The 25631-nt window shown below is 50.4% G+C and overlaps 2 protein-coding genes across 2 annotated transcripts; one reads left to right on the forward strand and one right to left on the reverse strand.

Moving 5' to 3' along the window:
- The first annotated feature begins 743 nt into the window (after positions 1 to 743).
- LOC117672958 (uncharacterized) lies at positions 744 to 7456 on the forward strand. The gene is made up of 4 exons (XM_087873489.1): positions 744 to 900; positions 995 to 1303; positions 2266 to 2414; positions 4534 to 7456. The coding sequence occupies exons 1-4, from the start codon at positions 744 to 746 to the stop codon at positions 6901 to 6903; spliced, it is 2985 nt and encodes a 994-aa protein (XP_087729615.1). The 3' UTR covers positions 6904 to 7456.
- A 2230-nt stretch (positions 7457 to 9686) lies between these two features.
- On the reverse strand, positions 9687 to 17698 carry RABL2B (RAB, member of RAS oncogene family like 2B). The gene is made up of 8 exons (XM_060689242.2): positions 17036 to 17698; positions 15034 to 15063; positions 13767 to 13846; positions 13225 to 13304; positions 11877 to 11988; positions 11080 to 11177; positions 10889 to 10972; positions 9687 to 10049 (listed from the first exon to the last, which is right to left on the reverse strand). Exons 1-8 carry the CDS (start codon positions 17155 to 17157, stop codon positions 9954 to 9956), a joined length of 702 nt encoding a protein of 233 aa, XP_060545225.2. The 5' UTR covers positions 17158 to 17698; the 3' UTR covers positions 9687 to 9953.
- Positions 17699 to 25631: the final 7933 nt, after the last annotated feature.

The raw sequence follows: 25631 nt of genomic DNA on the forward strand, positions 1-25631 counted from the left end.
AGTGCTACTGCTAAGTGGGAAGGAAGGAAGGAAGGAAGGAAGGAAGGAAGGAAGGAAGGAAGGAAGGAAGGAAGGAAGGAAGGAAGGAAGGAAGGGCCGTGGTGGCGCAGTGGTTAGAATGTAGCATTGCAGGCTAATTCTGCTTCCTGCCAGGAGTTCAATCCTGACCAATTTAAGGTTGACTCAGCCTTCCATCCTTCCAACGCTGGTAAAATGAGGACCCAGATTATTAGGGGCAAGAGGTTGATTCTGTAAACCGCTTAGAGAGGGCTGTAAAGCACTGTGAACAGGAAGCAATGCTTATTTCTCCATCCAGTGTTTGCGGAAGACACCCCTTAGTGCTCAGACATGGGCGAAGTGAGCAGGTGGTGGGCGGAGCCGATGTCCAGCCTGGGGCGTGGCCTTGGGTCGTCAGTTTGCAGCTCCCCACGATAACAGGACACAAGCACAGCTGCGGAGGCTCCCTCGTTTCTGGCCGATGGATTCTCACTGCGGCCCACTGCTTCTCAAACAAAAGGTGAGACCTTTGCCATGCGGTGGCACCAAGCGTCAGAAGGGGAAGGGCCTCTCAGAGGGATGGGCTTCATACGGACTCCAAGGGGAGAGGAAGATTAGGGGACCGAAGGCCAAGACATAGGAAGAACGGTTGCAGGAACTGGAGGTGTCTAGTTTAATGAAGAGAAGCACTAGGGGTGACAGGATAGCGATCTTCTAATATTTGAGGGGCTGCCCCAAAGGAGAGGATGTCAACTGACGAAGATGGAAAGGTGGGATCCTACCTTTGTCCATTAACCACCTTCAGAATGACATGTCCCTGTGGGGCCCTGGGCCAGGTGCCAGAGTTGGGTCTTCAGGCCTTTTCGGAAAATCAAAACGGTGGGGATGTGGATTCTTACGTGAGTGAGTGGCCCAAAGGAAATAGTCTTCAAGGGAAAACAAGAAAGCCCAGTTGCCTTATTGACAAAAAAACCCCAAAAGCACCTCTGGGACCCAGCTGTTGAGGTGTCAGAAAGGGCTGACCCTCCGTCTCTCCCCAGGGACCTCCCGCATTGGCGTGCGGTGATTGGCGCATGGAGGCTTTCTTCACTCGGCTCCGAGGTCCACGTGCGCTACATCAAGCGGATAGTCATCCATGAGGAGTACCAGAGGAGCACGGAGACCAGTGACATCGCTCTGATGGAGCTGGACCAGCCGGTGAAATGCAGCGACTACATCCAGCCGGCTTGCTTGCCTGACATGACTGTCACCGTCTCTCTCCTGAACCACTGCTACATCAGCGGCTGGGGCATCCTAGGAAAAGCTGGTGAGAACCCCTCCTCTGTGCCACCCGGGCATGGCCACCTCCCCGCACCTTAGAAGCCCAACCCCAGGAAGGGTCTTCCTTCGCTCTCCACCAAAGGGAGACTGAAAACAGCTGCATCCTTCACCGGGTGCCCTTGGCAGCTTCTCTGTTCCTTCACGTGTGGCATTTTCCTGCTGGGCGTTGAGGGTGTGGCTGGGTGGGATTGAAGCGCCATTCTGTGATACTAACTGGTGGCGAAGAAGTTTGTGGAATCTGGAGCTCTTTTAGAAGTTCAAAGTGAGTGTGGTCTGCACTCACAACGCGGCTGCTAGGGGAGACTTCCTGGTTCCCCTAAATAGCTGTGACAGTGAGCATGGACTGGACAGAAGGCACACTCAGCCAATCACTCTCTCCCTCTCCCTCTCTCTCTCTCTCTCTCACACACACACACACTTCTTCCCTGATGCTTTATACCATCCTAGTGTACCTTTGTGAAACAAAAATTATTTGCATTCCTGCAAATAATTTCTTTGCAGTTTGCCAGTTTCTGATGCATCATCATCACCACCATCATCTGCTTGGAACCATTCTGGGTTTTGCCTCTTCTTTCCCTTCTTCTCTCCTTCTCTCATCTCCTTCCTCCCTCTCCCCTCCCCTCCCCTCCTCTCCCCTCCCCTTCTCTCTCTGCTCTCCTCGCCAAGAAAACTTGATGTTTTCTTATCTTTTCATTGTCTTCTTCTCTTGTTTTCCTCTCCTCTTTTCCTCTCCTTTCCTTCTCTTCTCCCACCTCCCGGCCTCAAGGAGGCTCCCCCTCCTTCAAGGCCACTTAGGATAGCCTGGGGGATGCTGGCCCTTACATCTCTCGAGGGTCACCAGCGCCAAGACCCTGCTGCTCTCGCCCAGGAAGGCCCTTGGCTGAAAGCCCCTCCGGGATGAAGGGGAAAGTGGGGCTGCATCTGCTAAGCATCTGCCTTCCATTTCAGCAGCCAGGGAGGTGTCCGACATCATGCACGAAGTGAAGGTCAACCGCTTCTCTGTGGCTCAGTGCAACAGCAGCGACTGGTACAATGGGGCCATTGAGGAACACACTCTCTGTGCAGGTTACGAGGAAGGAGGAGCGGATATCTGCCAGGTAAAGACCCCGGGGGGACTCCCACTTGGGCCCCAAAATGATGCCTGGGAATACATTGCACCCCCTTCCCTTACACGGTCCTTCTGGGCCCAAGGTTCAGTCCTGGAAGGCTGCGGGGCCATCACAATTGAAACCCCAATATGGGGCACCAGGTTGAAGAAGGCACAAGGTCTTCCTATAGCAAGAGTCAACCAACTATACGTATCTATGGAGATTCTCCATCATCCATTCATGGTTGTCCCACAGGTGCTTTTCTAAAAGGCAACTGGACATTTGTTTTTTCTTTGGAAAATGTTTTGCTTCTCATCCAAGAAGCTTCTTCCGTTCTGGAGAAGTTCTTCATTCTGGAGAACCGAAGAAGCTTCTTGGCGGAGACGTGAAACCCCTAAGAAAGTCCAAATGCTTTTGGTCCTAGACTGGAAGCTTGTAAATAGAGATTGGACAGCCACTTGTCTGGAATGGCATAGGGTCTCTTGCTTGAGCAGAGGGTTGGACTAGAAGACCTCCAAGGTCCCTTCCAACTCTGTTATTCTGAACTAATGGACAACACCTGCGAGGACTTAGACAACGGTCAATGGAATTCAAGGGGGGGGGTTTGCACTTAATTTGCTTGTGGCTATGTATTGGTTCTAGGCTAATCCATCTTTTAACCCCACCGCTGGGTTCTGCCATTCCTTCCCCTGCATTGTCCTTCTGCATACACTTGTGTGCATTTCCCAAATTTTTCTATGCACCTTTCCCGCTCTGCACGTTGTGTCCTCTTTCTCTTAATTTACACATCTAATGAGGGGATTTTTTTTTTTTGCATTGGCCTCCTGGTTTGCGTTTTTAGAACTGGGAACTTTAGAGAGATCCGAATGTCAGCATATAGCTATAGCGGTTTACAGAGTCAGCCTCTTGCCCCCTACAATTTGGGTCCTCATTGTGCCCACCTCGGAAGGATGGAAGGCTGAGTCAACCTTGAGCCTGGTGTGAGATTTGAGCTGCCAAACGTCTGGCAGCCGGCAGTCAGCAGAAGTAGCCTGCAGTACTGCACTCTAACCACTTGTAGCCCTACTCCAGCTTGTCTTATTGGTTTCTGGAGTATAAACTGAGGCAGGAACAGGCAGTTCTCGGGGTAGGTAGCATCCTTAGGTCAACGGTGACCGGGATGGCCGTCTCGATTCTGCCAGGGCTGGCATTGGGAGGGGCAGACATCCCCGCCTTATGGATGCCAATGGTCTTGCGGAGACTTCCTGACTGGGGTGCTTCAGAATCGGCCATCACTTCTCGTTTGCCTTCCTTCAGCACTAGGAAAGTTTCCGCATACAGGTAGTCCTCGACTTACGACCACAACCGAGCCCCACATTTATGTTGTTCAGCGAGGCATTTCTTAAGTGAGTTTCGCCCTGTTTTGCAACCTTTCCAGCCACAGTTGGTAAGCGAATCGTGGCAGGAGTTAAGTTAGGAACACGGTTGGTTAAGCGAATCCAGCTTCCCCCGTGGATTTTGCTCGTCAGAAGGTCGCAAAAGGGAATCACCTGACTTCCGGGACACACTGACACCGTCGTAAGTATGAACCAGTTGCCAAGCATCTGAATTTTGATCACGTGATTGGGACCTTGTGATTGATCAAAAGGTCGTAACTGTGGAAAATGGTCATAAGTCACATTTTTCAGTGCCGTTGTAATGTTGAGCAGTCACTGAACAAACTATTGTAAGTCAAGGGCTGCCTGTAAGCATAGACTCCTAGGGCTAGAAGGGAACTTGGAGGTCATCTACTCTAATCCCTTGCCCAAGGCAGGAGCCCTTCTACCCTCCCAGACAGATGGCTCTCCACTACAATACGGGGATGCTGCAATGGTCGTAACTGTGAAAAACGATCCTGTACCATTCAAAGAACCGTTGTAACTCTGAACGGTCACTAAATGAACTGTTGTAAGTCAAGGACTGCCTGTATTATGAGCTCCCTCTTTCATGTCCATCCAAAGGCTGCCTCTTTTACCTCTTTGGGTGCCTAGGGAGATGGTAATCACCTAACTCTCCGCCCGCCATACTCTTCCTCCTTTGGGGGCATCCTTGTTTGGTTTCGAGTCCGAGACCGACCCTCACTCCTCCTCCTCCCTGTGTTTTGTTCCAGGGAGACAGTGGTGGCCCCCTCATGTGTCAGGAAGATGGCTCTCAACCCTTCTGGATCATTGGACTCACAAGCTGGGGGCAGGGCTGTGGGAAAGCACACAAGCCGGGAGTCTATACTGACACACAACACTTCTACCCGTGGATAAAGCAGTTGGCGGGCCCAATGCCTCAGCCCCCTCCCACGCCCATGCCCATGCCCACAATCAAGGTTTCACTCCAGAGCGAATCAACTCCCCACCCAAGCTCTCCCCCCTCAGCTCCCGAAGCCACCAAAACCCCAACGGAACCCTCAACTCCGTTGCAAACCACTTCTCAAAAACAGCCTTTAGTCTTCTTCTGGCCTCCAACCACTGCACAACCTCTGCTTTGGCCTAACACACAACCTTTGTCCCAGTCCACCTCTGAAGTCCCATCGAAGCCCACAACCCAACCTCATGCCAGATCTCCAAACACGTTCCAAATTGAAGTCCTCTTTCAAACAACCCAAGCGCCAACTTCACCTCATGCCAAACCTTCATCTTCTTCTCCAACTCACACAACATCTCAGGCCTTGTCACCTTTGTCTTCCACTCATGCCAAAGTCCTATCTGAATCCACAGTTCAATCCGAGGCCACTCCTCTGCTTGAAATTGAGATAATATCTGAGCCCATATCCAAGTCTCCACCTCAGCCTCCAACTCCATCGAAGACTAAAGTCACATCTCTACTTGCATCTATAATTCAATCCGTACTCCAAACGTCACCTCAACCTTCATCTCCAACTTCACCCAAGACTGAAACCTCAAGTCAGACAACATCCCACATCCTGTCATCTTCATCTTCCTCTCATGCCAAAGTCCTATATGAATCCACAGTTCAACCTGAGACCACTCCTCTACTTGAAATTGAGATATCTGAGCCCATATCCAAGTCTCCACCTCCAACTCCATCGAAGACTAAAGTCACATCTCTACTTGCATCTATAATTCAATCCGTACTCCAAACGTCATCTCAACCTTCATCTCCAACTTCACCCAAGACTGAAACCTCAAGTCAGACAACATCTCACGTCCTGTCATCTTCATCTTCCTCTCATGTCAAAATCCTATATGAATCCACAGTTCAACCTGAGACCACTCCTCTACTTGAAATTGAGATATCTGAGCCCATATCCAAGTCTCCACCTCAGCCTCCAACTCCATTGAAGGCTGAAGTCACACCTCTGCTTGCATCTATAATTCAATCCATACTCCAAACATCACCTCAACCTTCATCTCCAACTTCACCCAAGACTGAAACCTCAAGTCAGACAACATCCCACGTCCTGTCATCTTCATCTTCCTCTCATGCCAAAGTCCTATCTGAATCCACAGTTCAATCCGAGGCCACTCCTCTACTTGAAATTGAAATAATATCTGAGATGGAATCCAAAACTCCACCTCAACCTCCATCTCCATTGAAGACTGAAGGCACATCTCCACTCGCACCTGTAATTCAATCTACTCTCCACATCACACCTCAACACAAAACCGAACCTCTTCCCGAACCTGAAATTCCAACAGAGGTTGGCTCCACATCTGAAACTGAATCCCAACCTTCTCCTGGAACAAATCCAGAACCTGAAGCTTCACATCAGTCTATAACCACATCTCAACCTACATCCCAAGCTCCACCTCAACCATCTTCTCAAACAGAGTCTCAACCAGAACTTGAAGCCACAACTCAGCCTTTGACTATACCTCAAACTACATCGGAAGCCCCGAATCCCTCTGAGACCCAACCTTCCCCTCAAACCACATCAGAACCGGAAACTGACACTCCAGCTCATGTTGTAATTGTAATTCACAGTACATCGGAAGCCCCGACTCACCCTGAGACCCAACCTTCTCCTCAAACCACATCAGAACCAGAACCTGAAACCACGGCTCATGATGTAGTTCTACTTCAAAGTACATCAGGAGCCCCAACTCACTCTGAGACCCATCCAACAGAACCCAAACTGGAGCCTGAAACTCCCCTTCTATCCATAACACTCCAATCTGCAACCTCACTGCCCACGTCTCCATCCTCACCAGAAATGGTGGCTCAACCCGAAACCTCCGGGCAACCTCACCCCGAAGCTCATCCGAACCCCCAAAGCCCCCAGGCCCCATCCCACCTGATTGCTGAGCGTAAAATCATACCCATCATTGAAATCTCCCATACTGACAACATCGTGCTAAAGTTCTTGAGGGTGATTCAGAAGTTCTTGCACATCATTAGGAAGTTGAAAGACGTCGTGTGGGTCTGGCCCGATTTGTCGAACCTGAAACTCATCAAGGACAGCGATCTGGCTTCTCTCGAGGAGTCGGAAAGCCCACCGGAGGGTGACCTGCCTGGTGAGTCCTGGTGAGCTGGAAGGAGAGCCAGCGTGCCTTTGACAGGCAGGTGTGCCACCGAAGTTGAGAACTCTTGGCAATGCCAGCAAGATCCTCCGGGGAGCTGTGGCAGCACGCTTATCGAAACCAGAAACGAAAGTTTTGTTCAGGGTTCTGCTAATCTCACGAGTGCTGGGTCTCTGGGGCAATTTTACACAGCTCAGGGTGGTGAGCCGAGCTCCCTCCGTGCCTGGTGCTTCTGAGGCAGCAGTGTGGTGACCACAGGCAGGGCCAGACCTGCAGGCTGCACAAAAATGGATTAAGAGGCCACTGCATCTAATCTTTCCCTGGGACCTCAGCACCGTCTGGAGAAGGCAAGGTTGCGTTGGGTTGCGTAACTATTTTGTTGCGCACACAAGCAACCCTTAATATGAAGATCAGCTTCTACAAAGGCTAAGAATCGGAATCTATATCCCTGTAAGTTTAAATCCTGTCCCCGTCTCCCCCCAATTTTCTTTGTAACAGATGTTTGGCAATGTGTTTTATTGTTTACAAAATGTAAATATCAAAATGTGTTTACAAAATGTACCCGTTCTGGTCCCAGGCTCTTCATTTTCCCCTTTTGCCCCCCTGTATGCCTCTAAACCAGAGGTCTTCAAACCTGGCAGCTTTAAGGCTTGTGGACTTCAACTCCCAGAATTCTCCAGCCAGCTCTGGGAGTTGAAGTCCACAAGTCTTAAAGCTGCCAAGTTTGAAGACCTCTGCTCTAAACCCATCTTTCCTAACCGGAGAACTTCTGTTTGTCAAGTCGGCTGTAAAAGTTGTTCAGTTCTGCACACTTGATCAGCGGCTGTTGGGTCCCTGTTGCACGTATAAAACTCCGGACACGTTTAGGCCGCCCAACAGCAGTGCAGCGTCATGAAGGTGTCCTCACCCTGACTCTGTAGGGACTTAAAAGTGACCTGTCTGATGGCTCTGCTGTGATGGGATGTCCCACGCATCTTGTACAACTTCCCAGTTTAGCTCCCTGAAGCATGGAAGGATCAGTTAAGTTGGCCCAGTTCACTGTTGTCCCTTCCACTGTTCCACCTGGCCATGAGCAACCATCTGAAGGGCATTGAAGAGTTGGCAGGTGCTTGTGCATCCAGCATCCACAGACAAATATAGTTGGGCGGTGCAATCTGCCCCGTGGCCAACCCCGCATCTGGCACCTTTCCTTGCACCACAACATGCTTACTGTCAGTCTGTTCATCGGTAGCGGTGCCATCTTCAGATCCAGCAGTTTTACCCTTGCCAAGCGTCCATTCTTTCACTTGGGTTGACCCGGCCAAACTTGCCTTTGGGTGAAGATTGGAGGTGGATCTTCTCTACTTCAGATCTTCACCCAAAGGTAGACTTGGTCAGCTTGACCAAAGGGCAGAACTGCTGGATCTGGAGCACAGCTACTGATGATCGGAGTGCCAGGAAGCATCAACCTTCTCCACTTCCGAGGCCAGCTGTTGTTTGGGGTGGGGGTGCTGCCTTTTCAATAAAGACCACCTACCCATGCTAGTTACTGTTGGGGGTCCTTTACTTCACAACGTCCCCCATTCCTGAAAAGGTGAAGGGTCCTTTGCTCAGGTGAGTCCTGCTAGGCTCAGGAATTTCCTAATGATCAGCTATCACAAATCAAAACTGTTTCATGGCGGCCCTTTTAGCCCATTACGGCTGACCACCAAGTCTTTCTCCACCTAACGGTCAGTCTCTGTGAAACCCAGAGAACCGGGGAGGGGCCATTTGAGGAAAAGAAGACCGTGTCAGAATTCCTAGAGAAGGCTAGCTTTAAAACAGCAGGGGTCTCCAACCTTGGCAACTTTTAAGACTGATGGGCTACAACTCCCAGAATTCCTCAGCCAGCAAAGCAAAGAGTTGAAGTCCACCAGTCTTAAAGTTGCCAAGGTTGGAGATCCCTGTTTTACAGGACCTCTCTAGGACTTTGCCTCGGGACCTAACTTTATGGTAAGTACAACTCAACCAACGATTGTGGGAAGCAGCCTTGGGGAGCGATCCCAATGAACCCTCCATGACCGAATCATGTGAGCAAATGGATCCGATGGGACATGTTGTCCCAACGTTGATGAAACACAGGTAGTCCTCGACTTACGACAGTTCATTTAGTGACCGTTCAAAGTTACAATGACCCAGGAGAAAAGTTTTTCACACATACGACCACTGTGGCATCCCTGTGGTCACATGATCAAAATTCGGACGCTTGGCAACTGGTTCGTATTTATGACGGTCGCAGTGTCCCTGGGATCGTGTGATCCCCTTTTGCAACCTCCTGACAAGCAAAGTCAGTGGGGGAGTCCAGATTCACTTACCAACCATGGCAAGAAAGGTCGTAAAATGGGGCAAAATTCGCTTAACAAATTTTCCGCTTAGCAACATAAATTTTGGGCTCCGTGTTAGTCGTAGGCCGAGGACTACCTGTATTCAAAGAGTTTCGGATACCTATTCCTCACCTGTTGTGGAGATGAGGGTTTCTTGGCATCATCTAGTCTGGAAAAGGTGCCGGAGGGGGGTGGGGGTGGGGTGGGGGCATGAGACAATTTCCATTTTCGGAGGGGATCAGAGTCTCCGTAAAGACATCACACTGGACCGTGATGGTTTCACACAACCTTCCTAGACTGCGGGGCCTGCTGTGCTTGTGTTCCTCCAGGAGTTGTGCTGCAGAAGACGCAACCCAATGAAAGGCCGCCTGAGTTCCTTCCCTTTCTCAGGGTGCAACACAACCAGAGGTTGCCCCTTTGCTTTCTCAGAGAAGCTACCAGGCTTGGTTTCCAGACTTCCAAAATTTATTTCTCCAGGTGGAATCTTTGCAACAACAACAACAACAACAACAACAGAGACTAAGGGTCCTTCTAGAAGTGAAACGGGGGCCTTGATGAGCATCGAGGTCTCTACCAGAGCCGGCAGCCCCTCCTCTCTGGGCTAGGAAGCCTGGTCCGCCCTCCGCCTCCTCCCAGGGCAGCAGAGCTGACCTCCATCTGCTGGCCTTCTCCAAGGTCCCTGGCGGCCTCTGCTGAGCAGGGAGGGCTGCCCACGGTTACTCGTTCCCGGGGCTCAGGTGGACCGGGGAAGGCTCCCCTTGACTGGCCTCCTCTGCGGGGGAGTCCTCCTCCTTCGCCTCTAGCTCAAAGTTCTACAAGGAAACGAGAAAGAAGATCCAAACAGATGCGCCACGCCTGGGCTCTTCTAGGGCAGTGGCCTGCAATTACCATCTCTGCAGCCACATGGCAAAGGGTCATGGCAAGAGAAGGCTTCCAGATGGACAGAAGGGAGGGAGGGAGGGAGGAAGGAAGGAGAGAAGAAAAGAAAGGAGGGAAGAAAAGAAGAAAGGGAGGCAGGAGAGAGGGAGGAGGGAAGGAAAGAAAGAGGAAGAGAGGCAGGAAAATGAGCCGAGGTGGCGCAGTGGTTAGGGTGCAGTACTGCAGCTACTTCAGCTGACTGCTAGTTCAGCAGATCAGTGGATCAAATCTCACCGGCTCAAGGTTGACTCAGCCTTCCATCCTTCCGAGGTGGGTAAAATGAGGACCCAGATTGTTGGGGGCAATATGCTATTTAGGATACTGTCTTTGGTGTAAGCCGCCCAGAGTCCTTGGAGAGTGGGCGGCATAGAAATATGACTAATAAAATAAATAAATAAATAAGAAAATGCTGGATAGGGGATTAAGCACAAAAGATTTGTAACCAATCAATACACTTTCGGTAATTGTAATGGATGATAGTTGTTTTATATTTTAAGTTTTGTTTAAAAAAAATTTTTTTTTCAAAAATAAATAAAAAAAAAGGAGGGAAAGGAAGAGACAGGAAGAGAGGGATGGGGAAGGAGAGGAGAAAGGCAGGCAGGCAAGAGGTATGGAGGAAGGAAAGAAAGAGGGAGGGAGATGGGAAGGAAAGAGGGAGGGGAGGGAAGGGAGGGGTTTCCCCACCTGAGAATGTGCCTCCAGCCCCACACAGCCGCCCAAGGCGCTCTCTTACCTCCAGTTCCTTCAGGACTTCATCCATAAAATCCCCCGAGTTCTGCTTGTAGGCCACGGCCAGCTTGATGGCATCGCTGAAGAGCTGCGGAAGAGAACGCAGAGGTCAACCAGGGAGACCCCCGCTGGGCACCCCTTCCCTGCCCCCCCGCCATCCCCCCTCAGCCAGGAATCCGAGTCTTCCTCCCCCACCTTCACAACGTTGGTGCCATCTGCTGCAGACACGAAGTAGAGAGGCAGGTTGAGCTTCTTGGGAAAGTTGAAACTTTTCTGCGTGGCCTTCAGGTCGGCTAGAAAAAAGCAAGAGAGAATATTGGGTGACCTCAGAGCCTTTCCAGGAGGGGCCGAAGCCCATTTCACCCAGGAAGGTCCCAGGTGACGCAGCCCAAGACAAGGAAGGATCTACGGGCTTAATACGGTGACTGAAATAACCCAACTGCCGAGTTTTCAACAAGAAGCACCGAGGAATGAATTGCCCAAACATGGCAGGTTCTTACAGGGTAACAGAGTTGGAAGGGACCTTTGGAGGTCTTCTAGTCCAACCCTCTACTCAGGCAGGAAAACCGCTACCATTTCAGAGAGGCTGGATGGGAGCGACAACTTTGAGTTGGGGAACTGCAGCCCTGCAGGCTGACACCTCCCCTAAGCTCCTCACCAGAGACATCGCCCCCAGGAGTTCACATTTACAACTTTAAGAAGGGATTGGACAACCGTTTGTCTGATACGGTATAGAGTTTCCTGCTTGAGCAGGGGGGTTGGACTAGAAGACCTCCAAGATCCCTTCCAACTTTCTGCTATATTGCATTTTCCAATGGAAAACATCCTTTTCGTTCTAGACCGGTTGGTGCAGCTTTAAGAGGAAGCAGTCTTGGGGCAATGGGTGTTGTGTGGCCTTAAAAACCTGAAGGCCAGAAGATTTCCCCCTCGTCCAAGAATCAGATCTCCTCCCCCGGTGGACTTCCCAGAGGTGAAAAGGGGAGGAGGCCCACCATCTATTTTGTTGGCCACGACGATACAAGGGATTTGAGGCCGGAATTCACGCAGCTCCTTATACCAGTTGGTCAGGTTCTTGTAGGTGACCTTCCTCTGGACATCAAAGACCTGGAAAGGGCAGGGGGGAGAAGAAGAGGACAGCTTATCGTGAGCTAATCCAACTACAACCAAAATCTCAGATCCTGGTGAGACAAAGCTCAGGGTGCAAATAATCCCAGGAAGAAACATCTACTAGACCAGGGGTCTCCAATCTTGGCAACTTTAAGACTTCTGGACTTCAGCTCCCAGAATTCCTCAGCTGGCTGGTTGGAGAAAGGTTAGAGACCCCTGCACTAGACGTTGTAGGCTTGTTCAACATTTCAACATGCCAGAGTGAGAGACCAGCCAAGACTGGAGAAGGAGTCAGGTGGGGAATTAGTCTGGAATCCTTACGTAGGCAAAAAAGGGCAAGTACCAGATCTGCCACCTCGCTCCCGCTTGCCTCAGTGCCAGCCTGTCATAGACTCCCGGGGGAGGGAAACTGTTTGGGAGAGGGGAAGGGGGGGGAAACTCCGAAGTACTTTATGCCAGCTGGAGACAAGGCTTCAGGGATGCTTGGCCAGAGAGAAAAATGCAGCTGCAATTCCAAGGACGACCGTTCCCAAAACATCTGTTTTGAATATGATTGCACACAAGGGGAGCAGCAGGAGGGCAGAGGTAGGAAACGGGGGATTTCTCTAGGGAATTGGTGCGGGAACCTCAGAGTTGGTTTTGTTTCACTGTACTTCCACTTGACTGTAGTAAAACTATACCCGACTCTAAAAATGAAGTCATGGATCGTCCTTGCCTTGGGTTCAAGTCGAGGCAGGACTGGCAGCGAGATCCAATCTTCCTTGAATGCCACTGAACCTTTTCTAGTTTGGTCCAGGAGCAGATTACCGGTCTGGGAAGATTCCTGTGAAACAGGCACGAGCAAATGAAGTAGCTAACCGAACCCTTTACACGTGGATTTGGTTACTCGCTCCAAACATCAGCCGAGCAATCTTCCCACTCTCATTGATCAGGACCGAGTGTGGTGGCTCCATGGCTGCAGTGGAATGGGTGGGAAGAGGGATTGTGGAATGAGCTGGAGAAGATGCTCTTCTGGCTCTGTGGCACCTCCCGTGTGGAGGGCCAAGAAAAAAATGGAAGACTTTGTCCCACCAGCATCAGAAAAATGGTGAAGACAACGGAGCCCTGGAGTCAGGAGGAGGATCTCTATCATCCTGAAGAGATCCCTCACTCAAGCATTTTGCCTGCTCGGAAAAACCCCCTGGCTCTCACTGGACAACTCCCACCCCAAACCCCATGTGCCCGTTTCCTTACCATGATGCAAGCATGGGCCTTGTGATAGTAGGACGGGTGCATGCTCTGGAAACGCTCCTGGCCGGCAGTGTCCCAGAAGTCTGGAAGGCAGGAATTCCACAGCTCACAAAGGACCCACTTAAGTAACAGAATCTCTCTGGGTCAATATTTCTCAACCTCGGCAGCTTGAAGATGGGTGGACTTCAACTCTCAGAATTCCTCAGCCAGCAGGGAGTTGGAAGTCCACCCATCTTCAAATGGGCCGCTTCTCTAAATCAGAAGATCCATTAAGTCAGCCTCCTCGAACCTGGGATCTTCTGAACATGTGTGGACTCTCTGAGCCCCTTGTAGGTGCCGGGGAGAGAGAGAGAGAGAAAGAGATGAAGGATCTGCTGCTGAGACCCAATGACCAGGGGCATCTCCCATCCAGCAAGCTTCTCAGTCCCTCAATGGGCAACTTCAAGCCATGGACAGATGTGTTATCAGAATGGGGTCCCACCCAATGAGATCAGGGAGTGGACTCTACACGATGGTCTCCCCAACTGCGTCCAGCAGGCGCTTACCCACAAGAACTGTCTTGCCGTCCACGTTGGCTGTGTACTTGTAGAGGGTCAGGGCAAAGGTCGAGAGCTGCTGTGGTTTGCTGTGGGTCAGGGTCAAGGAAAGGAGGCGGAAAACCACGGTGGTCTTCAGAAAGAAAGGCGCGAAGTAGAGGTTCCTCAGAAGAGGCGAGCCCATCAATGCAGCATCAGCCCACCCAACCCTAGAGCGAGTTTAGGACAGTTTTAGAACAGGACGTAGAATCATACGGCTAGAAGGGACTCAGAGGTCTTCTAGTCTAACCCCCTGCTCAAGGCTGGAGACCTTGTATCATTCCTGGTCAATCTTCTGACAACGCAAAGTCAAGGAGGAAGCCAGATTCATTTCACAACCATGTTACTCACTTACAGACTGGGGCAAGAAAGGTCATAAAATGGGGCAAAACTCGTTTAACCACTGACCTGCTTAGCAGTGGAAGTTTTGGGCTCATTTGTGGTCACAAGTAAAGGGCTACCTGTATCTTAATTACAGCTTTAATTATTTCATTAAATTATTTCCTGGGTAGGTAGAAGGTAGATAGGTCGGTACAGTAGGTAGGTAGATAAATATATAGATACATGAGAGATTATAGGGATGGATGGATGGATGGATAGATCGAAGATAGTGATTAGATATAATACAGTGATCAGAGGTAGAGATAGATATAAAGATAGATAGAACATATGATGGCTAGACAGACAAACAGATAGATAGTACATAACGGATGGATGGATAGAAGAAAGAGAGGGATGGATGGATGATATAGATAGATAGATAGATAGATAGATAGATAGATAGATAGATACCGTGTTTCTCTGAAAATATGACCCTGTCTTATATTTTTTTGAACCCTGAAATAAGCACTTGGCCTTATTGCCATGCGCTCAAAAGCCCGATTGGACTAATTATCAGGGGAGGTCTTATTTTGGGGGAAACAGGGTAGATAGATAGATAGATAGATAGATAGATAGATAGATAGAACACAATAGATGGATGGATAGATAGATAGAAGAAAGAGGGATGGATGGAGAGATAGAGGAGAGATTGGAAGAAAGGCCCTGGCTAATTTCCAATTCTCTCCTTCTTTGGGCCATCCGAATCTTCTGGGCTCGTCCATTCGGGAAGGCCAGGTTCCTTCTGGATGCTGGAAGAAACTCCAGCTGGTTTTAGTCCCCCAAGAGCCGAGGAGACTCCTCCGCACGCTTTTCCTGGGGTGGGATTTCCCCCCGTTGGCCAAGTGTCAAAGGATACAATCCCTCCATGAGAAAGCGTTCCATCAATCTGGAAAAGAGGGAAAACGCCCCATTGAGGAAACCGGGTCCAGCTTCTGTAGGAGAGGGCCAGGCAGAGCCCAGGGTGGGGGTGGGGTGGGGGTCAAAGGCATCATTGGTCTGGAGTCCTTACACCCCCAAAAGAGACCTAAGACCAGCCTCCCCCTCCCCATGAAGTCCATTGACTCTCATTTCCCTTGACCATTACTAGATCAGATTATTATGTGTACAGGTAGTCCTGGATTTACAACACTTTTTTTAGTTACGAAGTTACGACGGCACTGAAAAAAGCGACTTATGACCATTTATCACACGACTGTTTCAGCGTTCCCATGGTTACGTGATCAAAATTTGAACACTTGGCAACTGACTCATATTTATGACAGTTGCAGTGTCTGGGGCGGGGGGCGGGGGGGGGTCACATAACCCCCTTTTGCAAAGTCCATGGAGGAAACCAGATTCACTTAACAGCCAAGTTACTGATTTAACAACTCACTTAACAAATGTGGCAAGGAAAGTCATAAAATGGGGCAAAACTCACTTCACAAATGTCTGAGCAATGTAAATTCTGGGCTCGATTCTGGTCGTAAGTCGAGGACTGCCTGTGGGTACCATGGAATAAATTCTCATTGTTCTCAAACTCAGTCCTGGCTTCTGGTTTCCTGAGCCCCACAGATTTCGGATCAACCACTGACCATCCTACCTTCCCTGGCACCACCACACCCCTAATGCCCAACTGAAGTCCACCTGGAGGAAGGCAGCTGACCCCGATAGGAAGACCCCTTAGCAAATTTACACGCAAGGACCGAAGGCTCCACCAAGCCATTGCAAGCCTGGGTGGATTCACACCATAGCCTGCTTCCCCACCGCACCTTCAAGCTCGCCTTGCATAACCACAACCACCTGATCCCACTGGACACCCCCCCCCCCCTGGTGTGTTGCTGGGATCCACAAAACGTGCTAAGCCAGCGTCACCAAAAAAGAAGAAAAAAGAAAGAAAGAAAAGCAGAAGCAATAAAGGAGAATATTTGTAGGGTTGAACTCTGGTGCTCTCTGAGCCTGGTGGTTTTCTTGCAGACCTTTCATGACCCAACCAGATAACATCATCAGGGCTAGCACTACCACCGATTATTGTTACCTAGTTTGGGTGATGAAATGTCTCCAAGAAAACCACCAGGCTCAGAGAACTCCAAGGACCCCACTGTCCTTGCCCATCCTCCGCCCTCTCCCTTTCTCCTCCATCACTCCTCCTCCTTCCTCCACTCCTCCTGCCCCTTCTCCTCTCCTCCTTTCCCTCCTTCTCCTCTTCCACCCCTTCTCCTCCCCTTCCTCCATAAACTCCACTCCCTTCCAGCACTGATGACGCTCCCTAGTTGGGTCATGAGATGTCTCCAAGAAAATGTCTCCACCAGGCTCAGAGAGGACCAAGGAGGGAGCCGGAAAGCATCTCAGCGGATGGGGTGAAGGCAGCTGCCTCCTTTTCCCAGGGACCCGGTGCTGAGCTTGGGCAACCTGTCTGGAGGGACGCAACCAGACCCGCATCCATAACCCACCCGAGCCAGCGGTGGGGCGGAGGGGCTTCAATCCCCAGGATTCCCCAGCCAGAGGTCGCCTTAGAGATCGTCTAGACGTGCCTATCAGAGCACCTGGAGCATCTAGCGGAGCGGCTGCGTCCTCAGGTGGCCACCCTGGGAGCCCCCCTCCCCTCCCGGGACCACCCGTGGGGCAGTTGAGCCCGCTCTGCTCCGAAGCCCCCATCGGCCGTTGGGGCTCTCTGGGGGGGGGGCCGGGCGATGTCAGGGACCCCATCCTGGGCTGCAGAGTTAGGGGGGTCGCGACCCTCTCCCGTGGCTCGGGCTCCGGAGGGGAGGGGCGCAGAGCAGCGGAGCGCTGCCCAACGGTTGCGCGGGGGGCGGGGGGGGCTGAGCGAGAAGAAGACCCTCCTCCGTGGGGGGGGGAAGGGGAGCCCCCCCCCCACTCACTTGGACTTGCCGACGGCGCTGTCGCCCAGGCAGATGATCTTCACGTTCTCCGCCGCGTCGTACTTGTCCTGGTCCAGCCCGGCGTTGGGGGGCTCCCCCTGGGGACCCCCCGCCTTGGCCATGCAACGCCGCGCACCGGCTGGCGAGGGACGGCGGGGCTCCCGGGAAGGGAAGTCAAAGCAGCCTCGCTCCCCCGGCTCTGCAAGGCTGCGCCCGCGGGCGCCTCTCCCACCGCCGCCCCCCAGCCCCGCTCCCCGCCCAGGAGACGCCGCCTCGGCTGCCAGGCGACCGGCCGGATGCTGCGCGCGGCCCCGCGGGACTCGGGGAAGGCGGCCGCCCCTCCCTTCCCGCTTCCCTTGGCCAGCCCTGGAAGGGGGCGGGGGGGCGCCGGGCGTGCAAAAGCGTGCAAAGCCGTCCCGGCCGCCCCTGCGAACCAGGAAGTGTGCCAAAGCGCCGCCCCTGCTTCTCTCGCCCTGCGCCCCTTGGCAAAGCGTGCAGAAGTGGGCCCCGGCCTCCCGCTCCCCCTTGCAAGCCGGAGGGGGACGCCGAGTGTGCCAAAGCGTCCCGGGGGCTTCTCTCGTCCTGCGCCCCTTGGCAAACCGGGCTGCGTTTCGGGGAGGGGGAAGCGTGGAAAGGGCGTGCCAGGGTGTGCAAAGGAGCCTCGCAAGCGAGAGGGAGGTGCCAAAATGTGCAACGGTGTCACAGCTCCTGCCCCCTGGGCACCTATGTGCGCGTGCGTGCGTGTGCGGGGGGGCAGCGAGTGTGGGGTCCACGCGTGCAAAAGCGCGCAAAGGCGTCCCGGCCACCCCTCCCTTCCGGCTCCTCCTGGCCGCTCGGGGGAGGGGCGTGCAAGAGCGTGCAAAGGCGTCCCAGCCGCGGAAGGGCCCGTGCTGGTGCGCCGCCCTTTGCAACGGAGCGACTGGCAGAGCGAGACCCCCGGGGGCCACGATGAGAGCCTCCTGGCCGGGGCTGCGGCGGGCCCTGCAGCTGACCCTGGCCGTCGTCAAGCCCGACGCGGTGGCCCACCCGCTGGTGCTGGAGGTAAGGCAAAGGGCAGGCCGGGGGAGGGGCTGGCACACTCGTGCAATCCCCCCCACCCGCAGCCCAAGTGGGCCTTCTAGAGCAGGGCTCTCCAACCTTGGCCCCTTTAAGCCTGGAGGACTTCAACTCCCAGCATTCCCCAGCCAGCAAAGCTCGGAGACCCCTGTTCTAGAGCAAGGTTTCTCCACCTGGGTCTCTTTAAGCCTGGAGGACTTCAACTCCCAGAGTTCCAAAGCTGGCTGAGGAATTCTGGGAGTTGAAGTCCACCTTCCTTAAAGAGACCAAGGCGGAGAAACCGTTAAGAGCTGTGGTTGAAGTCAGGCTTGTTCTTGAGGGTGTTCAACACGCCTGCATGAAGCAACAGGTGCACAGGACCCCCAAGGAAAGAGGGACCCAGCCAATCGCCCCCATAACTCTTTCAGTGCCACACTCCACTCCAGTTTTCAGCCATTATGGAGTCTTCACATCCGGCCAGTTAAGCAGCGGAAGGACCCGATAACTCCATGCTTGGCCTCCGCTTAGGACATCTGTTGACCTTGATCCAGCCCTGGTGGTCCACCCTCGAGGGTGGGTGCAAGCCACGGATGGAAAGCTGCCCCCCTGCCTCATCTGAAGTTTGGTAGAGTTAAGAGCTGTGATGGGTGAACAAGGGTCACCTCCAGAGGTCCACTGGTCAAGGAGGATCTTGTCCTCTCGGGATTGCAGTTGACATGGCTTTCCCCGCATTTTGAGGGCATGAAGATTTATTTGGGTTGCACCGAGAGCGGTTTGCTATGCTGGGTTTCCAAGGTCCCCTCAAAGAGCTTCATTGGTGGCACCCCAGTCTTTGAAGAGACCCTCACCCACACCACATTCTCCAGCACATTCATGAACCCACAGTAAGGTGTCTCCCCACCTTCCCTTCCCTTCCCTTCCCTTCCCTTCCCTTCCCTTCCCTTCCCTTCCCTTCCCTTCCCTTCCCTTCCCTTCCTTTTATAGAAGGAGTTGGAGGTCCAGGTCAGGTTCTGATTTTCCAGTGGTGCATCAGGTAGACCATGGGTCACCATCAAGCTGGGTAGATGAGGAAGCTTAGACCTTCTGTTGCTGTGATACCTCCTCCTGGTGCAATTGGCTGGCCCTGATTTGAGGTTTCCACTGCTTGGATGATTTTGTGCATTTTGTGCCTGGATTATTTCTCTCTAAAAATTGGGATTAGGGTCATTCAGTGTGAGTTCTAGTAGTCCAGCAGACCTCCAGGGGAAATTGGTTGTTGGAGAGCTAAGGTCTTCTCCATTTTGGGACCAGTCTTAGGCAAATAAGTGATGACCCACTTCAAAAATGTTTTGGAGAAGCGCAACATCTTCAAAGAAGAACCAGAAAGTCCAGTTGCCTCGTGAAAAAGAAGCATCTTTGGGACAACCAGGACCAGGATGACTTGAGAGTCTCCACAGACATTCCCCTTATATTCTTTCCTGCCTTCTCTTAGGCTGTGCATGAAACTATCCTGAGCCACAAATTCTTGATCGTCCGGACAAAGGACCTTCTCTGGAGTAAGGAGGACAGTCAGAGGTTCTACCAGGAGCACTCAGGTTGGTGTGAAGGCTTCCAGGTGCATCAGGGGCTGAAATCCTGGTTACTGGGAAAGACTGGGGAAGGGTCTCTTGTCCTCCAGTCCAGTCTTGAGATCCTCCCCAGTGCAGCCCAGTTGGCCTGTGGATGTCACAGAAGCTGGAGTAGATGACCCTTGGGTTTGATCCAGTTCAGAGTTCCTCTGATGGTCTGAGGCTTCCTATCCCCCAAATATCTTCATATCCAGGTAAAGGAAGTCCATAGGGGTTCCGTAGAGGGAGCCTAAAAACCCCAAGTCCCCATTTTGGGGCCTTGAAGAAATAATCTCCAGCTTTCTAGAGATTAAAATTTGGGCCTCCTAATGTTGACCATGTCCGTGTCTTTCATGGGGCATGGAGATGAGAGTCGTCCTGGGTGAACCTGATCCAGGTATGGGCAGACAATCATGTAGTTGGGCTGAAGAAAAGGATGGGTCAGATCCTTCCTCCAGGTCCTTTCTGTGGGTCGGATGACATCCTGGGGTCAGGGATCAAAGCTGAAGTCCACAATGTTCTTGTAAGCCTTGGCCATCTTGGCTGCTGCATCCCTACCTGAAAGTTGGGGCGAGCTGATGTGCTGGGCCCTCCATGCTGGATCCAAGCCACTTTGGAGCACACCAGCCCTACACCTCAGTCATGCGGTGGGGCCTTGCTTGCATTGAGGTCCAGCAGGGTGGAGAGCGAGCAGAGCAGAAACTTCCTTGTTCTTCATCATCTTCTTCTTCTTCTTCTTCTTCCAGGGCGCTTTTTCTACCAGAGGCTGGTGGAGTTCATGTCCAGGTAGGTCCAGAGCTGGTGGTGAGAAGACCTCCTTCCTGTTCCCCCTCAAAGGCCTCTGGTTCCCCCAGTTGCCTTCACACCAAACACTTAATAGTTTTGTTCTAAAGGAGGGCGAGATGAGGAAGGGGAATGTTGAAAAAGTAGGGAAAAAGGACAGGACTCATTTGGTCCCAGCCACCATCTTGGCTTTTTTCTTTTTGGGGAGACCCTTGTCCATATTATACCTTGGTCTCCTGACGCAAAAGAGGCGGAGAGGCCTGGTGCCCTAAAAATTTACCATGTCATTAGAACGGGGGCCTCAGTTCTCCACCAGATGGAAAGGGCAGGAGCAGCTAAAATTCATTAAATAAATAAATAAATAAATAAATAAATAAATAAATAAATAAATAACTCACCCCATCCACGCGTATGTCCAGTTGAGAAATAGCAGAAATTCCCAACAGATTCGCAATGGGAAAGATGAGAAATTTTTCTCTTTTTTTTTCATGCATATTTTTTATTTTATATAAAACAAAGTTAAAATACAAAAATACAGAATTAAAAAAAAAAAAATCCAAGAAGACAAAAAAGAAAATATATATATATATAGAAAAGTGTTTAATGTGTAGGATGTGGGGCGTTATTTTATTTTTATGCACCTTTTTTAATGTTTAGATTGTTTTGTGAGAATTTTTTTTTTAATTGTAGGAAGTTTTACTAGCTGTTGTGTTGCCTCTTCTATCAAGATATTTGTACCTGTGTATGTGTGTGTTTGTGTGTGTATATAACACACATTAAAAAAAAACACAGGTACAAATATCTCAAAGGCAACACAACAGCTAATAAAACTTCTCCTATAATTTAGGAATCTATGTATAAGGTGGATGGACTCTGTTAGCCTGGTTGGGAGACCTGGAAGACCAGGCAGGGGCCCTTCTGTCTGGCCCCTAACTGGATGGATGTGTGGCACCTAATCAAAAAGCACTTGTGTGTTGTGTTGTGTTGTGTTGTGTTGTGTTGACCACCAGGAGGCAGCAGAAGCCCACTCATAAATGGCCAGAAATTATTCTATGAGGTTTGAGGAACTCTCCAGGGCTACTGTAGATCAAGGCACTTTTTCTCTTGATATTCCAAATGGGGGAACGCAGGTGTTGTTCTAGATTGTAAGGGTACTAGGTTTGGAGGAAGGAAAGAAGGAAGATGGAAGGCAGGAGGAAGGAAGGAAAGAGTGATGGGGAGAGAGGAAGGAAAGAAGGAAAGAAGGAAGAAAAGGAGAAGAGGGAGGGAAGGAAGGATAAGGATTTTGAAATACGCAGAGACCAGGGAGTCTCGTTGATTTATCTCTCCTTGCCTTTTCAGTGGCCCCATGAGAGTTTATATCCTGGCTCACGAGGAAGCCATCACACGGTGGAGATCATTGATGGGTCCCACCAAGGTTTATCGTGCCCGCCACATGGCTCCAGACTCCATCCGTGGGACTTTGGGCCTCACCGATACCCGGAACACTGTCCATGGCTCAGGTGAGCCCCAGAGCTGAATGCGTAGAAAAGGGTGGCACAGGTGGCTCTTGAAGGCCTCCAGAAGTTGTGGGTGCTCCAACACTGGAGGTTTTTAAGAAGTGACTGGACAGCCATTTGTCTGGAATAGTATAGGGTCTCCTTCCTGAGCAGGGGGTTGGACTAGAAGACCTCTAAGGCCCCTTCCGACTCTGTTATTCTCTCCTTCCCCCCAGATTCTGCAGCCTCAGCCAGCAAGGAAATTGCCTTCTTCTTCCCAGATTTCAGTGAAGAGGAGTGGTACCAACACGAGGAGCCACAGCTCCGTAGAGAAACAGTTGGAGCTCATGCAGTCATCGGTTGCCACCTGCAAGATGGCTACATGGAGCAGGATTAGCCACCTTGAAGTTCCTCTCATGGATGTCAACTGAGGTTCTGCCATGACCAGCAGGTGGTCCTCATGAACTGAGGCTTCCTTACAGCGTGCGAACTTTGCTGTTGGAAGATGCCCAGTGGAGAGTGGTTTTTGCCCCACTTCCTATGCCAAAGATCAGACACACGTGTGTGAACCATGTACAGTCTTCACTGATTCTCACCTTCCCTGGGATGTTTCACAGAAGGGCAGGGTTTCCAGGCTGGGCGGATCAGTCTGCATTGGATCTCTTGAAGCACCTGGGACCGAGGATGACGTCCAGAAGGTGGGACCCTAACCGGGATAGACCTGCCTCCAATCTAGAATGTCTTGGGTTACTATCTGGAAGTTGAGTCATGGCAACTGGTGGACTTCTAAGGAGAACTGGAAGATCTTCTCAGGAGAACTGGAAGTCCAGTTGCCAGGACTCAACTTCCAGGCAACTTTAGGTAGATGCCTTAGAATTTTTATTGACTCTTAGGTTCCTGGTTTCTGGGACAGATTTTGCCCACATGCCAAAGCGCCTTTTGCCTTGCGGATTTACACCCTGAACCCCTTTGGAGGGGGAGGGCAGTCTTGCCCCAGGCAGCTGTAAGATGGACGTGCGCCCTCCCCACCTTGTGCTTAAGACCTCTGACCTCTTGCATAACTGGCTGGGGAATTCTGGGAGTTGAAGTCTGGGAGTCTTAAGGTTGCCAAGGATGGACACGCCTGCCTTAGACTCTGGGTTGTCCAGCAAAGGACCCCAGAAAGTCCCTCCCTTGTGATCCTCCAAGCATCATCTCCTCCTTTGGAGAGTTTGGAGTTTGATCTCCGTATTTTATATCTTTCTAAAGCAGAGGTCTTCAAACTTGGCAGCTTTAAGACTTGTGGACTTCAACTCCCAGAATTCTCCAGCCAGCATAGCTGGCTGGAGAATTCTGGAAGTTGAAGTCCACAAGTCTTAAAGCTGCCAAGTTTGGGGACCCCTATTCTAAAGTATCAAACCCAAGAGAGTTGCATTTTTCCAAAAGGGAACCAACCTTAAGGAAAGACTTCACCTGTTCCGCCTTGGCCTCCACCTGGACAGTAAATATTTGTTACCATCTGGGAAGGAGATAAAGGGTTTTCACCCTGAAAACCAACAGATAAATTAGATTATTTATGAGTCTCTCTCTCTGGCCAACCAAGCGGACTCTGCTGCTTTTTAGACCCGATGGTCAAATACATCCTTGTTCAATGGAAGGGCGACACCTGCTCAATCCCAGGTGTGGGCAGCTGGAACTTCCCCAGAAATGAAAAATGAGGTTATATTTGCCCAGAGTCCATATTATGGAACAATTAGCAAGGATTTTTTAAAAAATATTAATTACATTCATCCCTATTTTGGGTACAAATTCTCCAAACTTATTTATCTTATTGGTAAATTATTCCTGTCCTTTCAGGGTTTAATTGGGTTTTGTATTGGGGTTTTATGTCTGTAAGCCACTCGGAGTCCCTGTGGGTCAGCCTTATAAATTTTCTTAATGACATAAAAATAAATATATTGTTAGATAAGACGAAAAAGTGGCACCGAATCTGAGCAAGTGGCAAAGCATTAGCAAATTGTCAAGGGAATGGTAAGGATGCCAATGAGAGGGTCGCAGGAGGAATTAAGTGCCCAGGTAGCCATAAAAACTGCCCAATCAAATGATTTTTTTAATCATGCATGGGAATTGGGCTGTGATTATTTTATTTTATTATATTTATTTAATTTTTATATTTTTTATATTTTAATTTATAATTTTATATTTTATTTTATTTTTCATTTCATTTCATTTCATTTATATTTTTAATACTTCATTATTTTATTTATTATTTTATTATTATTTTCCTGCCTTTCTTATTTTTACATATAACTCAAGGTGGCGAACATATCAAACACAACAATTTTCTGACGCTCCTATTTTCCTCACAACAACAACACCACCATGAGGTAGGTTGGGCTGAGAGGGAGTGGCTGGCCCAAAGTCACCCAGTTGGCTTTCATGCCTAAGGTGGGACTTGAACTCACGGTCTCTCACTTTCTAGCTTGGTGCCTTAACCCCCCAGCTGTGTGTTCGAAGCCTCCATCTTGTTTTTTTTTTTTTTTGAAAACCACATAACACTCTCAAAAGTGCAAAGAAGGATTCTTTCCTGAGGATGAAAGCCCTCTCCAAGTTGAAAGAAGGGAAAATGACACCCCTGAGTTCAAAATGATATGATTTTACAGACGTTTTATTAACTGAGATACCAATTTTTCTCAACACTTCAGCGCGGAATTGATAAATAGCAGAGTTGGGAACTTCTATAACTATCATTTATAATTTTTAATTATAAGATTGCAACTTCCCATCATTATACTCTGTGATTACTATTATAAATTGCAGTTAATTTGCAACTGAGGTGGAGGACGCTGGTTCATGAAGGAGATCAAAGCAAATTGGAGAGAAAGGATGTGGGAAGCCAAGCGCCTGAAGCAAAGAAGACTCAACCCACATTGGGGGTAGACACATTCTAGAACAGGGGTCTCCAACCTTGGCAACCTTAAGACTTGTGGACCTCAACTCCCAGAGTTGCCGGCTGAGGAACTCTGGGAGTTGAAGGCTACAAGTCTTAAAGTTGCCAAGGTTGGAGACCCCTGTTCTAGAACCTTCTCAGGACTGAAATTAAAGCCTGGTTCACAAGACAGAACCGTAATGATCCATAAAATCTCGGAGTTGAGCATTCTGGACAAACCAGACCACCACAGTTTCTTCAACAAAGCAAAAGGAAGAATTCTGGTACGGCAAAGCACATGAAATCCAGGCAGTGAAATGGACCAGTGACTCTGGTCAGGTGTCGGGGAAGGAAACGTCCCGTGCTCTGGGTCTATGACAGCTCACGGCCGGACAATTCACCTGAGCCAACTCTGCACAGGACAAGAGTTACACTAATATTGAAGAAATGGTGGAATAGAATCATTAAAGAAAGGATGCCAAAGGAGGGGGAAATGAAATGGGAATGACAAAACTTAAAATATTTTGTAATTATTTTAAAGAATCGAATTGTCCCAGAGAGGTTGTCCTGTGGCGAGTTGTCCCACAGTGAATTGGTCGTGGTGAGTTAGAAGGGGCCTTGGAGGTCTTCTAGTCCAGCCCCCTGCCTAGGCAGGAAACCCTACACCACTTCAAACAAATGGTTATCCAATCTCTCCTTAAAAACTTCCAGTGTTGGAACATTTATAACTTCTGGAGGCAAGTTGTTCCACTGATTAGTTGTTCTCACTATCAGGAAATTTCTCCTTAGTTCTAAGTTTCTTCTCT

Source organism: Pantherophis guttatus, chromosome 7 (assembly GCF_059756535.1).
Source record: "Pantherophis guttatus breed Tessera chromosome 7, ASM5975653v1, whole genome shotgun sequence".
Lineage (NCBI taxonomy): Eukaryota > Metazoa > Chordata > Lepidosauria > Squamata > Colubridae > Pantherophis > Pantherophis guttatus.

Excerpts from the sequence above, each read along its gene's own strand:
- LOC117672958 (XM_087873489.1), top strand. The coding sequence starts at position 744 with ATGTCAACTGACGAAGATGGAAAGGTGGGATCCTACCTTTGTCCATTA. Across the intron at positions 901-994 it reads GGATGTGGATTCTTACGTGA|CTGTTGAGGTGTCAGAAAGG; the intron begins GTGAGTGGCCCA and ends TCTGGGACCCAG. Across the intron at positions 1,304-2,265 it reads GGGCATCCTAGGAAAAGCTG|CAGCCAGGGAGGTGTCCGAC; the intron begins GTGAGAACCCCT and ends CTTCCATTTCAG.
- RABL2B (XM_060689242.2), bottom strand. The coding sequence starts at position 17,157 with ATGGCCAAGGCGGGGGGTCCCCAGGGGGAGCCCCCCAACGCCGGGCTG. Across the intron at positions 13,305-13,766 it reads CGGCAAGACAGTTCTTGTGG|ACTTCTGGGACACTGCCGGC; the intron begins GTAAGCGCCTGC and ends CCTGCCTTCCAG. Across the intron at positions 10,050-10,888 it reads AAGTCCTGAAGGAACTGGAG|AACTTTGAGCTAGAGGCGAA; the intron begins GTAAGAGAGCGC and ends GTTTCCTTGTAG.